Source organism: Nicotiana tabacum, chromosome 7 (assembly GCF_000715075.1).
Source record: "Nicotiana tabacum cultivar K326 chromosome 7, ASM71507v2, whole genome shotgun sequence".
Taxonomy (NCBI): Eukaryota; Viridiplantae; Streptophyta; class Magnoliopsida; order Solanales; family Solanaceae; genus Nicotiana; species Nicotiana tabacum.
In genome coordinates, this window is record NC_134086.1 from 141,189,890 (window position 1) to 141,207,748 (window position 17,859).

Consider the following 17,859-nt stretch of genomic DNA (forward strand, 5'->3'; position numbering starts at 1 on the left):
CTCCCTTCGATCTATGAGAATGGCGGTGTTAGGAAGGAATAAGTTGGGTTTGGTGGATGGAACATGCACAAAATAAAATTTCCCAGAAAATCTATGAAATCATTGGGAAAGAGTAAATGCTATTATGCTTTCTTGGTTGATGAAAATTCTATGAGTAATGGGTTGCTTGGTGGTATAATGTATGCCTCAAGTGCAAAGGTTGTGTGGGATGATTTGCATGAAAGGTTTGATAAAGTAGATGGCTCAAGATCGTACAATTTGCATAAGAAAATTGCTACACTTAGCCAAGGAACAACATTTGTTTCTGCTAATTTTTCAAGACTGAAAGATCTGTGGGAGGAATTTGAAGCATTGGTTCCTGCACCTAGGTGTGACTACCCAAAATGAAGAGAGTTTGTTGTCCACTTGCAAAAATTAAAGTTGTTCAGTTCTTGATGGGGCTAAATGATTCCTACAACCAAGCTAGAAGTCAAATCTTGCTGATGAGTCCAATGCCAACGGTTAATCAAGCGTATGCCATGGTGATTAGTAGTGAGAGTCAGAAATCAGTTGCAGTAAATGCTGGCTTACTAGGAGCAAATCCTACATCAGGAACTAGTCAATATGATATGGCAATGTATACTAAAACTGGGGGAAATTATCAGAAAACTAGGAAAAATTTCAATCTATTTTGTGATGTGTGCAAAATGAAAGGGTATTCTAAAGAAAATTGCTATAAGGTTGTAGGCTATCCTCCAGAATATAGACCAAGAAAGAAGAACACAAATGCACACAGTGCATATAATGTGCTATCTTATGTCAGTATACAGGGTAACCAATTACCTAGAGGAAATTGGAATGAGAACTGTTCACAGAATTATCAATTAACAAGCAGTGTTGTGAGTGCTAATACTTCTCAGAATTTTGGTCAAATGGCAAATACACCTTGGATGGCAAATTGCATTTTCACAAAAGAGCAATATGACCATATTGTGCAACTACTTAACAAAGACAATTCAAGTTCTGCCTCTACTACAACAATACCATCAGTTAATACTACATGTATTCCTTGTGCCTTATTAGCCTCTAATAGTCTACAAGAATGGATCATAGACACAACGGCTATAAATTATATGGTAGCTGATTTAGAACTATTAAATAAGGTCTCTCTAATGCAACCAAGTCAGTCAAAGAAAGTACATCTACATAATGGAGAAACTACTCAATACTCATATTGGAACTAGTACCTTAACAAATCAAGATATAATAACTAATGTATTGTACATCCCTCAATTCAAATATAACCTCTTGTCTATCTCTAAATTAACTAAGAAACTGAAATGCTCAGTTGCTTTCTTCCCTAATTTTTGTAGATTTCAAGAACTCTTCAGTGGGAGGGTAAAAGCGATTGGTAAAGAAGATAGTGGTCTATACATTCTCAATAGACAAAAATCACCAGGAAATAATGCAATTAGTTTAAATACACTAAGGAGACATAAATTAGTAAAGAGACTAATTCAAATGACATTGAACTCTGACATAGAAGACTTGGACATGTGTCTGCTACTGTTCTCAAGAAGCTATTTTCTACAAATGCACGAGATACATCTGCTAAAATAGATCTATGTACTACATGTCCTTGTGCAAAGCAAATAAGGCAACCATTTCCTATCAGTAGTATAAAAATATCTGCTAGTTTTGAATTAGTTTACATGGATGTGTGAGGTCCTTACAAAATTCCTATTGTGGATGGTAATAGGTTCTTTCTAACTGTAGTAGATGATTTCTCTAGAAAGACATGGATTTTCTTGCTGAAATTGAAATATGATGTATGTGTGATTGTACAACAATTTCTTACTTTTGTCAAAACTCAATTTGGAACTACAGTTAAAACAATCAGAACAGATAATGATACAGAATTTGTTAACTCAGTTTGTGAGAATTTCTCTAAGAATCTAGGAGTGATTCATCAAAAGACATGTCTTTATACTCCTCAGCAAAATGGAGTAGCTGAGAGAAAGCATAGACATATATTAGAACCCACTAGAGCTATCTGATTTCACGCTAATATACCTATCAAATTCTGGGGATATTGTGTTCTTGCTGCAGTATATATCATTAATAGGCTGCCTAGTTATGTCATTGAAAATAAAAGTCCATATGAAAGGATATATAATAAGAAACCTATATTACAACATCTTAAAGTTATAGGCTGTTTATGCTATGAAAAAATAGTTAATCAAAATGATAAACTAATGGCTAGAGCAAAACATGCTATACACATGGGATATGCTACAACCCAAAAAGGGTATGTGTTATATGATTTAATAGATAAAAATTTCTTTGTAAGCAGAGATGTCCAGTTTAGAGAAGATATATTCCCTTTTAGAAACAAACAAGACAACAACAAATCTTTATTTGTTCATCCAAACATAACAGACTTACTTTTGCATACCACAGATCTAACAACACAAACTACAACTTCAGAAAATAATATGTATTCAAATGAACAAGAAAATAATGTTATGTAAGAAGTGATACAAGAATACACACATCATTGTGAGAATATTCCCACAGAATCTATTGAAACTAATAATCAACAAACATCAGTAACACAACAAATAGATCAAATCTCACAACCGATACCAACTCCTGTTCAATCAAATGTTAGAAAAACAGGAAGAGGAAAGAAACCACCTATATGGATGAAAGATTTTGTGTCATTAACTGCTCAACAGAATGAACCCTATGCCATATCAAAATTCATAACCTATGATCATCTAACTCCTAAGTATCAAGCCTACTTGACAACAACTTCAAATATCAGTGAACCAACTTTATACTTTGAAGCTGTATAGGACTCTAAATGGATAGATGCAGTGAAAATAGAGATTGAGGCAATACAAAACAATCATACATGGGACATAGTAACTTTGTCCACCGATAAAATTCCTATGTGATGCAAGTGGATTTACAAGATTAAATATAAGACTTCTGGTGAAATAGAAAGATTTAAAGCTAGATTAGTACCTAAAGGTTTCAGTCAAAAGGAGGGGATAGATTATCAAGAAACTTTTTCTCCAGTCATAAAAATGAAAACTGTAAGAACTGTATTAGCTATAACTGTTGCAAGACACTGGCATATACATCAAATGGATGTATATAATGCTTTTTGCAGGGAGATTTACTAGATGAGATCTATATACAACTACCCCAAGGATTCACAAGTCAGGGGGGGAATAAGGTATGCAGACTTGTGAAATCTCTATATGGTTTGAAACAAGCTCCTAGACAATGGAATGCTAAACTGACAGAAGCACTAATGAAGTCTCAATTTTAGCAAAGTTAACATGATCAGTCTTTATTTTTTAAGAAAACTGCAGAAGGTATCACAATGGTATTAATCTATGTAGATGATATGCTTGTGACTGGTGACTCTCTGAAACTAATAGAGGAAACAAAAGCAAATCTACAACAGTCTTTCAAAATGAAATATCTAGGGGAATTGAAGTACTTTCTAGGCATAGAATTTGCCAGATCAGAACAAGGGATTCTTATGCACCAGAGGAAGTATGCACTGGAACTGATTTCTGAAACAAGAGTTGCAGCTGCCAAACCATCTATAACACCTCTTGATACAAATATGAAGCTTACAACTACAGAGTATGATGAACATCTCAAGAAAGCCAAGTCAAATGTCCAAATGAATGAAGAACTGGCAGATCTAACTTCCTATCAAAGACTGATAAACAAACTCTTATATTTAACAATGACCAGGCCAGATATTTCATCTAGCGTTCAAACACTAAGTCAATTCCTCCAAAGATCAAAGAAGTCTCACATTGAAGCAGCTCTAAGAGTTATCAAATATATCAAAAACAGCCCAGGACAAGGAATTCTACTTTCAAGCAAATTCAACAATACTATCTCAGCATACTGTGATGCAGATTGGGCGGCTTGTCCTTTTTCAAGAAAGTCTGTTTCAGGTTACCTAGTTAAGTTTGGAGACTCTATAATATCGTGGAAATCCAAGAAGCAAACTACTATTTCCAGAAGCTGAGTATAAAAGCCTTGCAACAACTATTGCAGAACTTATTTGGTTGATTGGTCTGTTAAAAGAAGTGAAAGTTGAGATCAAACTACCAGTTGAAGTGTTTAGTGACAGCAACGCTACAATTCAAATTGCAGCAAATCCTATTTATCACGAAAGAACAAAGCACATCGAGATCGACTGTCATTTCATTAGAGAAAAAATTGTACAAGGACTTATCAAAACAACGTACATATCTACCAAGAAGCAACCATCAAATATGCTAACCAAAGGTCTTAACAAGGCACAACATGAAAATCTTTCTTCCAAGCTCGGTGTTCTTAATGTGTTCTCGGTACCTAGCTTGAGGGGGAGTGTAAAGAAAGATATAACATAAGTAAGAAAGGGCAATTTAGTAACTTCATATAGGTTAGTTTGTTAGTTACTAACCACCAATCCTAGAGGTAGTTAGATCACTAATAACGGCTAATACTAGTTAGTTATAATTAGCTTAGTTACATACAATTAGTCTAGATGTATATATATTTACACTAGCTATGTAAATTGACTCAGATGAATAAAATCATTCTTCCCTTCTCTTAGCTCATCTCTTCTTCTCTCCGTTTCTTCCCATTCTATTATCTTCTCAATTTCATAAATTGGATTTAATTCAGAATCTACTTCAAACATCGTTACAACTCAAAAATCAAAAGTAATGTATCCGATACAAAATCTTATATGTATCTTTTTGTAACACCCCAAATTTTTTTATAATATTTGTATTCTTGATTGAGCATTTTTATAACGAGGAAATATTTTACTTTGCACTTCCTAAATGTGAAATAGTCAATATATGAAAATTTCTTACTTTAGGTTGTGTTAATATTGGCAATGAAGTTCCATGATGTTGCTATATGTAACACTTAATATTATTTAGACTAGTTGTTATTAAATATAATATATAATTTATTTTTTAGGTTTCCAACCTTTTGTATTTATCTAAGAATATTTAGTAGTTGGGTAACCATTTTATTTCATACCTATCCATAAACTCCCTATTTTTTTCTACTCTTCAAGACAAAGAAGAATAGTTATCCATCTCTCTCTTTCTCTCTCTCTCTCTCCCTCCTCCGTAGAAACTAGAATCAAAAGTTTCATTAAAAAAAAACATGGGTTTCTACTAATCAACAAGCAAATTTCGTTTTTGGTGAAGATCAAGTTGCTCCTCTTGGTAAGTTTCTAAACTCGTTTTTATACTAGACACCTACTAGTATTTTCTACATATCTTTTTGTATAGAGCTCCAATTTAAGTGATCCAGGACTTTCTGGAAAGGTATTTCATAAATCTATAACTATTATGAAGGATCCTAAATCTAGTTTTGTTGGTATTTACCTTAAAAAGGATCAGAAAGTACAGGGCAGGTGCTGTCCAGATTTTCAATTTTAGAAATACTCCATGTACTATTGTTAGTAATTTTAGCATAACTTTTTGTTAAAAATTGATATGGAGGTGATTCAAGATTTTCTGAAATGGTAATACATAGATCTACAACCTTTGTGAAGACTATAAAGTCTAGTTTATCCGTATAGATCTGCAAAACTGAGTCACAACTCAAAATAGTGATACTATCCAGAATTTCAGTTTCAAACGTTTTTGGGTAATTTTCACCAATATCATGTTTAGTTTGACTTGCTAAATCACTGAACTTATTTAGATATTTGATTATGTATTTAAGTTATATAAACCCTTGAAAAAAATCAAAAGGGAAGTGTTTGAGGAAGTGGACAGATTTGATTTGTTTACGGCGTAGACGATTCGAACGTCCTCAAGTTGTGATTGAACTGTTTCGTGGTAAAACACCAAGGTTTGTGTATAAACTTGTACTCTTTTTTATTGCTGGAATATGTTGAAATAACTTGATATTTTATTTTTCTTGGCTTCAATTTATATTGTTAAATTGTATTATATCAAGTATTGTAAGATATTTGCTAAATCGCCCATTCGTACGGATTGTTTGATCATTTTGCATTCTTGTTGGGACTTTGTCCTTTTTGTGGCAGTGACTTTATAATTCATCTTGGCATGCCTCTTGATTCGGATCTTTTGCCATCTTGACTTTGGATTTGTAGTTCGTCTTGAATTATGGAACCTGTCCGTGTTAAGTACGAATTAGGAAGCCATTTTTAATATGGTTCTTGATTCTCTTGTCTATTGGGTTTTGACCCTACCTGATTTGGGGCTTCGGTCCATCTTGATATATGATTATGCTTAGTGTGATGGCATGACGTACATATTGGGCGAAAAATGGATATTTGGTATGCTCTCTTAAATTGATAGTATACACTTTCTAGACTCTTGAACATTGTTATTGATATTTGGAAACACTTCAAAGTTTGATATTGATATGTTTGATATATTTGTTCACTTGTTTTAAATTATGTTAAATTGAGCTAACTATGACTAAAAGGGGAAATGGAGAATTTAATGACTCCAAGCCTAAAGTTTATGCACCACTAAGCTTTATGCTTAGCGATAGTTGTTTTCTATCGTAGGAAATGTTCGGGAAGAAATCTGAAGATGGCCAGGGTGAAGTAGACTTTTTGGGAGAATTTATGGAGATCACATTTGCATATGCACCTTGGTTTGCATAGTTTTGGGACGTGTACATGATATATATATATATATATATGTCACGCTTATGTTATTTGGAGGCTTGTTGGATTTTAAAGACCAAAATCTTGTAGCTTGAATTTGTAACCTATTTTATTGTATTAGGGTGTTTTAATAACTCAAGTCTTGTAATATGCTGAATTTAATAACTTAAGTTTTGTAATATGCTAAATTTACACTTTGTCTTGTAAATATGTAGAAAAGGAGAAAACTAGTTTCTTTTTACCCGATAGTTTGAAATTTATGTACAATACAAACTTACAGTGATTTTGAATGATTGTATAAATCTGTTAGAAAGTTGCTTTAACCTGTTGATTAATCAAGAAGGGTTATATCACCATATGTTAATATTTTGACATTGTATTTCATTTAAAATAAAATTATGGTGTACTTTCAAAAAAAAAAAATATTGCACTTTGAACCTTTTCGCATGGGCCTTCTTTCGCTACTAAAATTATTCTGAATATTTTTTAAATTAATATCTCTTTTAATATTTTGTAAGTAGGAAATTAGATTTGTTTCCTAAGTAGTACCCTCCTAAAGGACTTGCTACAAGTTTTGGTATCAGAGCCATGGTTTGTGATTCTAGGATTTGTTTTGTTGTGATAATACCTAGTATTTGTTGTTATTTCCTTTCTTGAAAATGACTTGAAGTTTATAAATTTTTGCATACTTGTTTAATTTAATTTATTGTATTTTGTGTGCATATGCATCATGTATATGTCCCTAATACAGTGTGATCTTATCTTTTATAGGAATTTTAATATGGCCTCTTCTTCGAATAGAGCTGTTGAATCCGTTGATGAAAGTCAGGCCCAGTATAATGCTATGCCTCACCTTCAGGGTGGAAATGAGGAACCCTTGCCTGACCTAAATCCTCCTCGTGTTAGTGGAAATGAAGTGAGCAGTAATCCATGAGCAATGAGTCATAATACTCCATTTATGACTCTTCCATTCCAGCAGATGGCTGAATTCTTTCGTCACTTGGCTGGGATAATGTCAGAACCTAGTGAAATGAATTTTGAGAAGATGACAAAAATGGGCGGAGTTGAATTTGAAGGCACTACAGATCCCACGGTAGCTGAACAATGGCTCGAGCGCATGGAGAGGGTCTTTGAACAACTGGAGTGTACTAATGCTGCCAAATTTAAGTATGTTATCTCCTTTTTACAAAAAGATGCCTATGATTAGTGGGTAAGTGTGCCAAATGCAAAAGCAAAACCTCCGGTGCTGACTTGGGATGACTTTGTGAAATCATTTCGTGCAAAATATGTTCCCCCTGTCTATTGTGATGCTAAAAAGAAAGAGTTTTTGAATTTAAGACAAGGGAGTATGTCTATTGCAGAGTATCAACAAAACTTTCTCAAGCTTTCTCGCTATGCTAAATGTATTATTGATGGTAAAAGAGACAAGTGCAGAAGATTTGAAGAAGGTTTGAATGGTTACATTCGAAAATCAGTGGCAATCTTACAACTTGAGGATTTTTCCAAGCTGATTTCTGCTGCACTTACTTGGGAAAGAATTAACAAGGAAGAAGCTAGTAGGAGAGAAAACAGATTTAGGAAGGGTAATTCAAATTATGGCGGTCCATCCAAAAAGGGAAAGTTTGACTATTCCAAGACCGAGAGTACACATAAATCATTACATCATAAGCAGAATAAGTCAAATTTTTCTACTGCCAGTACTTCAAGTTATGGCCACGGCAAAACTCATACACCTACTTGTGCTCAGTGCGGGAAGAATCATTATGGTGCATGTAGACGAGCTTTTGGGGCTTGTTTTAATTGTGGAAGTATGGATCATAAAGTGAAGGATTGTCCTAATCCTAATCCTCTTTCTTATACACATACAGAAGGATCAGTTCAAAAGCATGTCACTACTCATTCTCAAGCTAATAGTAGTGCTAGACCTCGAAATATGCAAGCAGCGTGTTCGAGTGTAGCTAATCAAGCTGGTGGGTCGAGAGCTGCTGCACGAGTTTATGCTATGAGACAGAAGAATGACCAGGATGGTCCGGACGTGGTTGCTGGTAAATTTCACTTAATTGGCATATCTGTTGTTACATTATTTGATCCTGGATCTTCGCACTCTTATGTTTGCTCATCACTTGCATTTCCCGATATTGTTAAGTCTGTGAGACTTGACTTTGATGTGCTGGTCACGAGTCCATTAGGTTATCAGGCTGTTGTTAACAGGATTTATCGAGATTGTCCATTCATGATTCAAAATCTGGTCTTCCCTATCGACTTGCTTGAAATACCCTTCTGAGACTATGATGTTATTGTTGGCATGGATTGGCTCCATAGGCACCATGCATTGGTTGATTGTAGGTTGAAACAAGTGACATTTAGAATTCCTGCATATTCACACATGGTAGTTCAAGGAGAAAGATCATTGACATCTAATATTATTTCTGCGGTCTTGGCAAGGAAGATGATTTGTCAAGGTTGTGATGCCTATCTTGCACATATAGTCGATACACGATTGGGGAGTCCAAGTCTTAAGGACATATCAACTGTGTGTGACTTTCCTGATGATCTTCCTGGGTTGCCTCCAGAAAGGGAGATTGAATTTCCTATAGATCTTGTCCCTGGAACTACTCCTATTTCTATCGCTCCCTATAGAATGGCTCCAGCTGACTTAAAAGAGTTGAAGGCTCAATTGCAAGAACTTCTTGAGAAAGGTTTTATCCGTCCCAGTATTTCACCTTGGGGAGGTCCTGTTTTATTTGTGAAAAAGAAAGATGGCACTCTTAGGCTTTGTATTGATTACCGACAGCTGAACAAGGTAACAATCAAGAACAAATACCCACTGCCTAGAATCGATGACTTGTTTGGCCAACTGAAGGGTGCCAGCTTATTCTCAAAAATTGACTTGAGGTCTAGTTATTATCAGTTGCGTGTGAGGGAGCAAGATGTTCCTAAAACTGCTTTTAGGACCAAGTATGGCCATTATGAATTTTTGGTAATGCCATTTTGTTTGACAAATGCTCCTGCTATATTTATGGATCTAATGAACCGTGTATTCAAGCCTTATCTTGATCAATGTGTGGTGGTGTTTATTGATGACATTTTAGTCTATTCCAGGAATAGAGAAGATCATGATAAGCATATCCGAATTGCCATGCAAATTCTGAAAGAGAGACAACTCTACGCGAAGCTTTCCAAATGTGAATTCTGGTTGAATGAAGTAGCTTTTTAGGGCACATTGTATCATCTGAAGGTGTGGAGGTTGATCCTAGTAAGATTCAAGCTATTGTTGATTGGAAACTCCCTAAAACTCCACCCGAGATAAAAAGTTTCTTGGGTTTAGCAGGATACTACAGAAGGTTTGTGAAGGGCTTCTCTATTATGGCTTCTCCCTTGACCAAGGGAAAGACGCCAAATTTGTATGGGATGACAAGTGTCAAGAGAGCTTTAAAAAGCTCAAATCCTTGTTGACACAAGCTCCAGTACTTTCTTTGCCAGCTGAAGGAAAAGATTATGTGGTATACAGTGATGCATCTCATCGTGGCTTGGGTTGTGTTTTGATGCAAGAAGGGAAAGTAATTGCTTATGCCTCTCGAAAGTTGAAATTGCATGAGTTGAATTATCCCACTCACGATCTTGAACTTGCTGCCATTGTTTTTTCCTTAAAAATTTGGAGGCATTACTTATACGGAGAGAAGTGTCACATATTTACTGATCACAAGAGTTTGAAGTACTTGGGTACACAAAAAGAGTTAAACTTGCGACAACGTAGATGGCTTGAACTCATCAAAGATTATGATTGCACGATTGATTATCATCCTGGTAAAACTAATGTGGTTGCAGATGCGTTGAGTCGCAATTCCCTTGCAAGTTTAATTCTAAGTCCTTTGCCTTTGCTTCTTGAATTAAGAGCCATGAATGTTTGCCTTTCATTTAATTCTAATGGTTCTATAATTGCTAATTTGCAAGTCAAGCCAGTTTTACTTGAGCAAGTCCAAGAAACACAGAAGTTAGATGAGAAGCTTGTGAAACGGGTTGAAGAAGTCCAAAATGGAAGAGAATCAGATTTTTCATTAAGGAAAGATGGTACCTTATTTTATAAAAATAAGTTGTGTGTTCCTAATGATGATGAATTGAGAAAACAGATCTTGATTGAAGCACATAGTTCACCTTATGCAATGCATCATGGAGGTACTAAAATGTATCGAACCAGTAAGGAGCACTATTGGTGGAGTGGTATGAAGAAAGACATTACAGAGTTCATTTCTAAATGCTTGGTATGTCAACAAATAAAGGCTGAACATCAAGTCCCAGTTGGTCTCCTGCAACCTTTGTCAATACCTGAATGGAAATGGGAAAGGATAACGATGGACTTTGTTTCTGGACTTCCACGCACTCAAAGAAATCATGATGCAATTTGGGTCATTGTAGATAGACTAACTAAGAGTTCTCATTTCTTGGCAATCAGAATGGACTACTCACTTGAACGTTTAGCAGAATTGTACATTAATGAGATTGTGAAGTTGCATGGAATCCCTGTTTCTATTGTATCTGATAGAGATACGAGGTTAACATCCAGATTTTGGTCTAGCTTGCAAGAAGCTTTGGGTTCCAGGTTGAATTTTAGTACCGTTTTCCATCCACAAACGGACGACCAGTTTGAAAGGGTAATACAAATCTTGGAGGATATGATTCGAGCCTGCATTATTGAGTTTAAGGGTAGTTGGGACAAACACTTAGCCCTAATAGAATTTCTTTACAATAATAGCTACCAATAAAGTATATGCATGCCTCCTTGTGAAGCTTTATATGGGAGAAAATGTAGAACGCCTCTTTGTTGGAATGAGATTGGTGAAAGAAAATTTGTGGGTCCTGAGATTGTGCAACAAACTGAAGATAAGGTAAAAATCATCAAGGATCGTTTGAAAATTTCTTCAGATAGACAAAAGTCCTATGCTGATCTTAAAAGGCATGAAATTGAGCATCAGGTGGGCGATAAGGTATTTTTAAAGGTTTCTCCATGGAAGAAGATTATGAGATTTGGCCAAAAAGGTAAACTTATCCCTCGATTCATTGGACCTTATGAAATACTTGAGAGAATTGGTCCGGTTGCATATAAGCTAGCTTTGCCACCTGAATTAGGTAAGATCCACAACGTCTTTCATGTTTCTATGCTTCGAAAATACCGCTCAGATCCATCTCATGTTCGTCCTATTGAGTCTATTGAGGTTAATCCTAATTTGACATATGAAGAAGAACCAATCCAAATTTTAGCACGTGAGATAAAAGAGCTTAGAAATAAGAGAATCCCATTAGTGAAGGTTCTTTGGAGAAATCATTCAGGCGAAGAAGCTACCTGGGAGCGAGAAGAGGATATGCGAGTTCAATATCCACATTTGTTTCGGGACTAGTACAAGGTAAATTTCGAGACGAAATTTTTTTTAGAGAGAGAGAGTTGTAACACCCCAATTTTTTTTATAATATTTGCATTCTTGATTGGGCATTTTTATAACGAGGAAATATTTTACTTTGCACTTCCTAAATGTGAAATGGTCAATATATGAAAATTTCTTACTTTAGGTTGTGTTAATATTGGCAATGAAGTTCCATGATGTTACTATATGTAACACTTAATATTATTTAGACTAGTTGTTATTAAATATAATATATAATTAAGTTTTTAGATTTCCAACCTTTTGTATTTATCTAAGAATATTTAGTAGTTGGGTAACCATTTTATTTCATATCTATCCATAAACTCCTTATTTTTTTCTACTCTTCAAGACAAAGAAGAATAGCTATCTATCTCTCTCTTTCTATCTATCTATCTCTCTCCTCCATAGAAACTAGAAGCTGAAGTTTCATGAAAAAAAATCCATGGATTTCTACTAAATCAACAAGCAAATTTCGTTTTGGGGAAGATCAAGTTGCTCCTCTTGATAAGTTTCTAAACTCGTTTTTATACTAGACACCTACTAGTATTTTCTATATATCTTTTTGTACAGAGCTCCGATTTAAGTGATCCAGGACTTTCAAAAAAGGTATTTCATAAATCTATAACTCGTATGAAGGAAACCAAATCTATTTTTGTTGGTATTTACCTGAAAAAGGATCAGAAAGTACAGGGCAGGTGCTGTCCAGATTTCCAGTTTTAGAAATACTCCATGTACTGCTGTTAGTAATTTTAGCATAATTGTTTGTTCAAAATGGATATGGAGGTGATTCAAGATGTTCTGAAACCGTAAGACATAGATCTACAACTTTTGTGAGGACTATAAAGTCTAGTTTGTCCGTATAGATCTTCAAAACTGAATCACAACTCGGAATAGTGATACTGTCCAGAATTTCAGTTTCATAACGTTTTTGGGTAATTTTCATCAATATCATGTTTAGTTTGACTTGCTAAATCACTGAACTTATTTAGATATTTGATTATGTATTAAAGTCATATAAACCCTTGAAAAAAAAAATCAAAGGGGAAGTGTTTGAGGAAGTGGACAGATTTGGTTTGTTTACGGCGTAGACGATTCGAACGTCCCCAAGTTGTGATTGAACTGTTTCGTGGTAAAACACCAAGGTTTGTGTATAAACTTGTACTCTTTTTGATTGCTGGAATATGTTGAAATAATTTGATATTTTATTTTTCTTGGCTTCAATTTATATTGTTATATTCGTATTATATCAAGTATTGTAAGATATTTGCTAAATCGCCCATTCGTACGGATTGTTTGATCATTTTGCATTCTTGTTGAGACTTTGTCCTTCTTGTGGCAGTGAGTTTGTCATTCATCTTGGCATGCCTCTTGATTCGGATCTTTTGCCATCTTGACTTTGGATTTGTAGTTCGTCTTGAATTATGGAACCTGTCCGTGTTAAGTACGAACTAGGAAGCCATTTTTAATATGGTTCTTGATTCTCTTGTCTATTGGGTTTTGACCCTACCTGATTTGGGGCTTCGGTCCATCTTGATATATGATTATGCTTAGTGTGATGGCATGACGTACATATTGGGCGAAAAATGGATATTTGGTATGCTCTCTTAAATTGATAGTATACACTTTCTAGACTCTTGAACATTGTTATTGATATTTGGAAACACTTCAAAGTTTGATATTGATATATTTGATATATTTGTTCACTTGTTTTAAATTATGTTAAATTGAGCTAACTATGACTAAAAAGGGGAAATGGAGAATTTAATGACTCCAAGCCTAAAGTTTATGCACCACTAAGCTTTATGCTTAGCGATAGTTGTTTTCTATCGTAGGAAATGTTCGGGAAGAAATCTGAAGATGGCCAGGGTGAAGTAGACTTTTTGGGAGAATTTATGGAGATCACATTTGCATATGCACCTTGGTTTGCATAGTTTTGGGACGTGTACATGATATACAGCATATATATATATATATATATATATATATATATATATATATATATATATATATATATATATATATATGTCACACTTATGTTATTTGGAGGCTTGTTGGATTTTAAAAACCAAAATCTTGTAACTTGTATTTGTAACATATTTTATTGTATTAGGGTGTTTTAATAACTTAAGTTTTGTAATATGCTAAATTTACACTTTGTCTTGTAAATATGTAGAAAAGGAGAAAACTAGTTTCTTTTTACCCGATAGTTTGAAATTTATGTACAATACAAACTTACAGTGATTTTGAATGATTGTATAAATCTGTTAGAAAGTTGCTTTAATCTGTTGATTAATCAAGAAGGGTTATATCACCATATGTTAATATTTTGACATTGTATTTCATTTAAAATAAAATTATGGTGTATTTTCAAAAAAAAAATATTGCACTTTGAACCTTTTCGCATGGGCCTTCTTTCGCTACTAAAATTATTCTGAATATTTTTTAAATTAATATCTCTTTTAATATTTTGTAAGTAGGAAATTAGATTTGTTTCCTAAGTAGTACCCTCCTAAAGGAGTTGCTACAAGTTTTGGTATCAGAGCCATGGTTTGTGATTCTAGGATTTGTTTTGTTGTGATAATACCTAGTATTTGTTGTTATTTCCTTTCTTGAAAATGACTTGGAGTTTATAAATTTTTGCATACTTGTTTTATTTAATTTATTGTATTCTGTGTGCATATGCATCATATATATGTCCCTAATACTGTGTGATCTTATCTTTTATAGGAATTTTAATATGGCCTCTTCTTCGAATAGAGCTGTTGAATCCGTTGATGAAAGTCAGGCCCAGTATAATGCTATGCCTCACCTTCAGGGTGGAAATGAGGAACCCTTGCCTGACCTAAATCCTCCTCGTGTTAGTGGAAATGAAGTGAGCAGTAATCCATGAGCAATGAGTCATAATACTCCATTTATGACTCTTCCATTCCAGCAGATGGCTGAATTCTTTCGTCACTTGGCTGGGATAATGTCAGAACCTAGTGAAATGAATTTTGAGAAGATGACAAAAATGGGCGGAGTTGAATTTGAAGGCACTACAGATCCCACGGTAGCTGAACAATGGCTCGAGCGCATGGAGAAGGTCTTTGAACAACTGGAGTGTACTAATGCTGCCAAATTTAAGTATGTTATCTCCTTTTTACAAAAAGATGCCTATGATTAGTGGGTAAGTGTGCCAAATGCAAAAGCAAAACCTCCGGTGCTGACTTGGGATGACTTTGTGAAATCATTTCGTGCAAAATATGTTCCCCCTGTCTATTGTGATGCTAAAAAGAAAGAGTTTTTGAATTTAAGACAAGGGAGTATGTCTATTGCAGAGTATCAACAAAACTTTCTCAGCTTTCTCGCTATGCTAAATGTATTATTGATGGTAAAAGAGACAAGTGCAGAAGATTTGAAGAAGGTTTGAATGGTTACATTCGAAAATCAGTGGCAATCTTACAACTTGAGGATTTTTCCAAGCTGATTTCTGTTGCACTTACTTGGGAAAGAATTAACAAGGAAGAAGCTAGTAGGAGAGAAAACAGATTTAGGAAGGGTAATTCAAATTATGGCGGTCCATCCAAAAAGGGAAAGTTTGACTATTCCAAGACCGAGAGTACACATAAATCATTACATCATAAGCAGAATAAGTCAAATTTTTCTACTGCCAGTACTTCAAGTTATGGCCACGGCAAAACTCATACACCTACTTGTGCTCAGTGCGGGAAGAATCATTATGGTGCATGTAGACGAGCTTTTGGGGCTTGTTTTAATTGTGGAAGTATGGATCATAAAGTGAAGGATTGTCCTAATCCTAATCCTCTTTCTTATACACATACAGAAGGATCCGTTCAAAAGCATGTCACTACTCATTCTCAAGCTAATAGTAGTGCTAGACCTCGAAATATGCAAGCAGCGTGTTCGAGTGTAGCTAATCAAGCTGGTGGGTCGAGAGCTGCTGCACGAGTTTATGCTATGAGACAGAAGAATGACCAGGATGGTCCGGACGTGGTTGCTGGTAAATTTCACTTAACTGGCATATCTGTTGTTACATTATTTGATCCTGGATCTTCGCACTCTTATGTTTGCTCATCACTTGCATTTCCCGATATTGTTAAGTCTGTGAGACTTGACTTTGATGTGCTGGTCACGAGTCCATTAGGTTATCAGGCTGTTGTTAACAGGATTTATCGAGATTGTCCATTCATGATTCAAAATCTGGTCTTCCCTGTCGACTTGTTTGAAATGCCCTTCTGAGACTATGATGTTATTGTTGGCATGGATTGGCTCCATAGGCACCATGCATTGGTTGATTGTAGGTTGAAACAAGTGACATTTAGAATTCCTGCATATTCACACATGGTAGTTCAAGGAGAAAGATCATTGACATCTAATATTATTTCTGCGGTCTTGGCAAGGAAGATGATTTGTCAAGGTTGTGATGCCTATCTTGCTCATACAGTCGATACACGATTGGGGAGTCCAAGTCTTAAGGACATACCAACTGTGTGTGACTTTCCTGATGATCTTCCTGGGTTGCCTCCAGAAAGGGAGATTGAATTTCCTATAGATCTTGTCCCTGGAACTACTCCTATTTCTATCGCTCCCTATAGAATGGCTCCAGCTGACTTAAAAGAGTTGAAGGCTCAATTGCAAGAACTTCTTGAGAAAGGTTTTATCCGTCCCAGTATTTCACCTTGGGGAGGTCCTGTTTTATTTGTGAAAAAGAAAGATGGCACTCTTAGGCTTTGTATTGATTACCGACAGCTGAACAAGGTAACAATCAAGAACAAATACCCACTGCCTAGAATCGATGACTTGTTTGGCCAACTGAAGGGTGCCAGCTTATTCTCAAAAATTGACTTGAGGTCTAGTTATTATCAGTTGCGTGTGAGGGAGCAAGATGTTCCTAAAACTGCTTTTAGGACCAAGTATGGCCATTATGAATTTTTGGTAATGCCATTTTGTTTGACAAATGCTCCTGCTATATTTATGGATCTAATGAACCGTGTATTCAAGCCTTATCTTGATCAATGTGTGGTGGTGTTTATTGATGACATTTTAGTCTATTCCAGGAATAGAGAAGATCATGATAAGCATATCCGAATTGCCATGCAAATTCTGAAAGAGAGACAACTCTACGCGAAGCTTTCCAAATGTGAATTCTGGTTGAATGAAGTAGCTTTTTAGGGCACATTGTATCATCTGAAGGTGTGGAGGTTGATCCTAGTAAGATTCAAGCTATTGTTGATTGGAAACTCCCTAAAACTCCACCCGAGATAAAAAGTTTCTTGGGTTTAGCAGGATACTACAGAAGGTTTGTGAATGGCTTCTCTATTATGGCTTCTCCCTTGACCAAACTTTTAGGGAAAGACGCCAAATTTGTATGGGATGACAAGTGTCAAGAGAGCTTTAAAAAGCTCAAATCCTTGTTGACACAAGCTCCAGTACTTTCGTTGCCAGCTGAAGGAAAAGATTATGTGGTATACAGTGATGCATCTCATCGTGGCTTGGGTTGTGTTTTGATGCAAGAAGGGAAAGTAATTGCTTATGCCTCTCGAAAGTTGAAATTGCATGAGTTGAATTATCCCACTCACGATCTTGAACTTGCTGCCATTGTTTTTTCCTTAAAAATTTGGAGGCATTACTTATACGGAGAGAAGTGTCACATATTTACTGATCACAAGAGTTTGAAGTACTTGGGTACACAAAAAGAGTTAAACTTGCGACAACGTAGATGGCTTGAACTCATCAAAGATTATGATTGCACGATTGATTATCATCCTGGTAAAG

The 17,859-nt window shown here is 35.3% G+C and overlaps 1 protein-coding gene across 1 annotated transcript; it reads left to right on the forward strand.

Annotated features, from left to right (window-relative positions):
* The first annotated feature begins 383 nt into the window (after nt 1-383).
* On the forward strand, nt 384-1,223 carry LOC142162333 (uncharacterized). The gene has a single exon (XM_075218677.1). It carries the CDS (start codon nt 384-386, stop codon nt 1,221-1,223), a length of 840 nt encoding a protein of 279 aa, XP_075074778.1.
* Nucleotides 1,224-17,859: the final 16,636 nt, after the last annotated feature.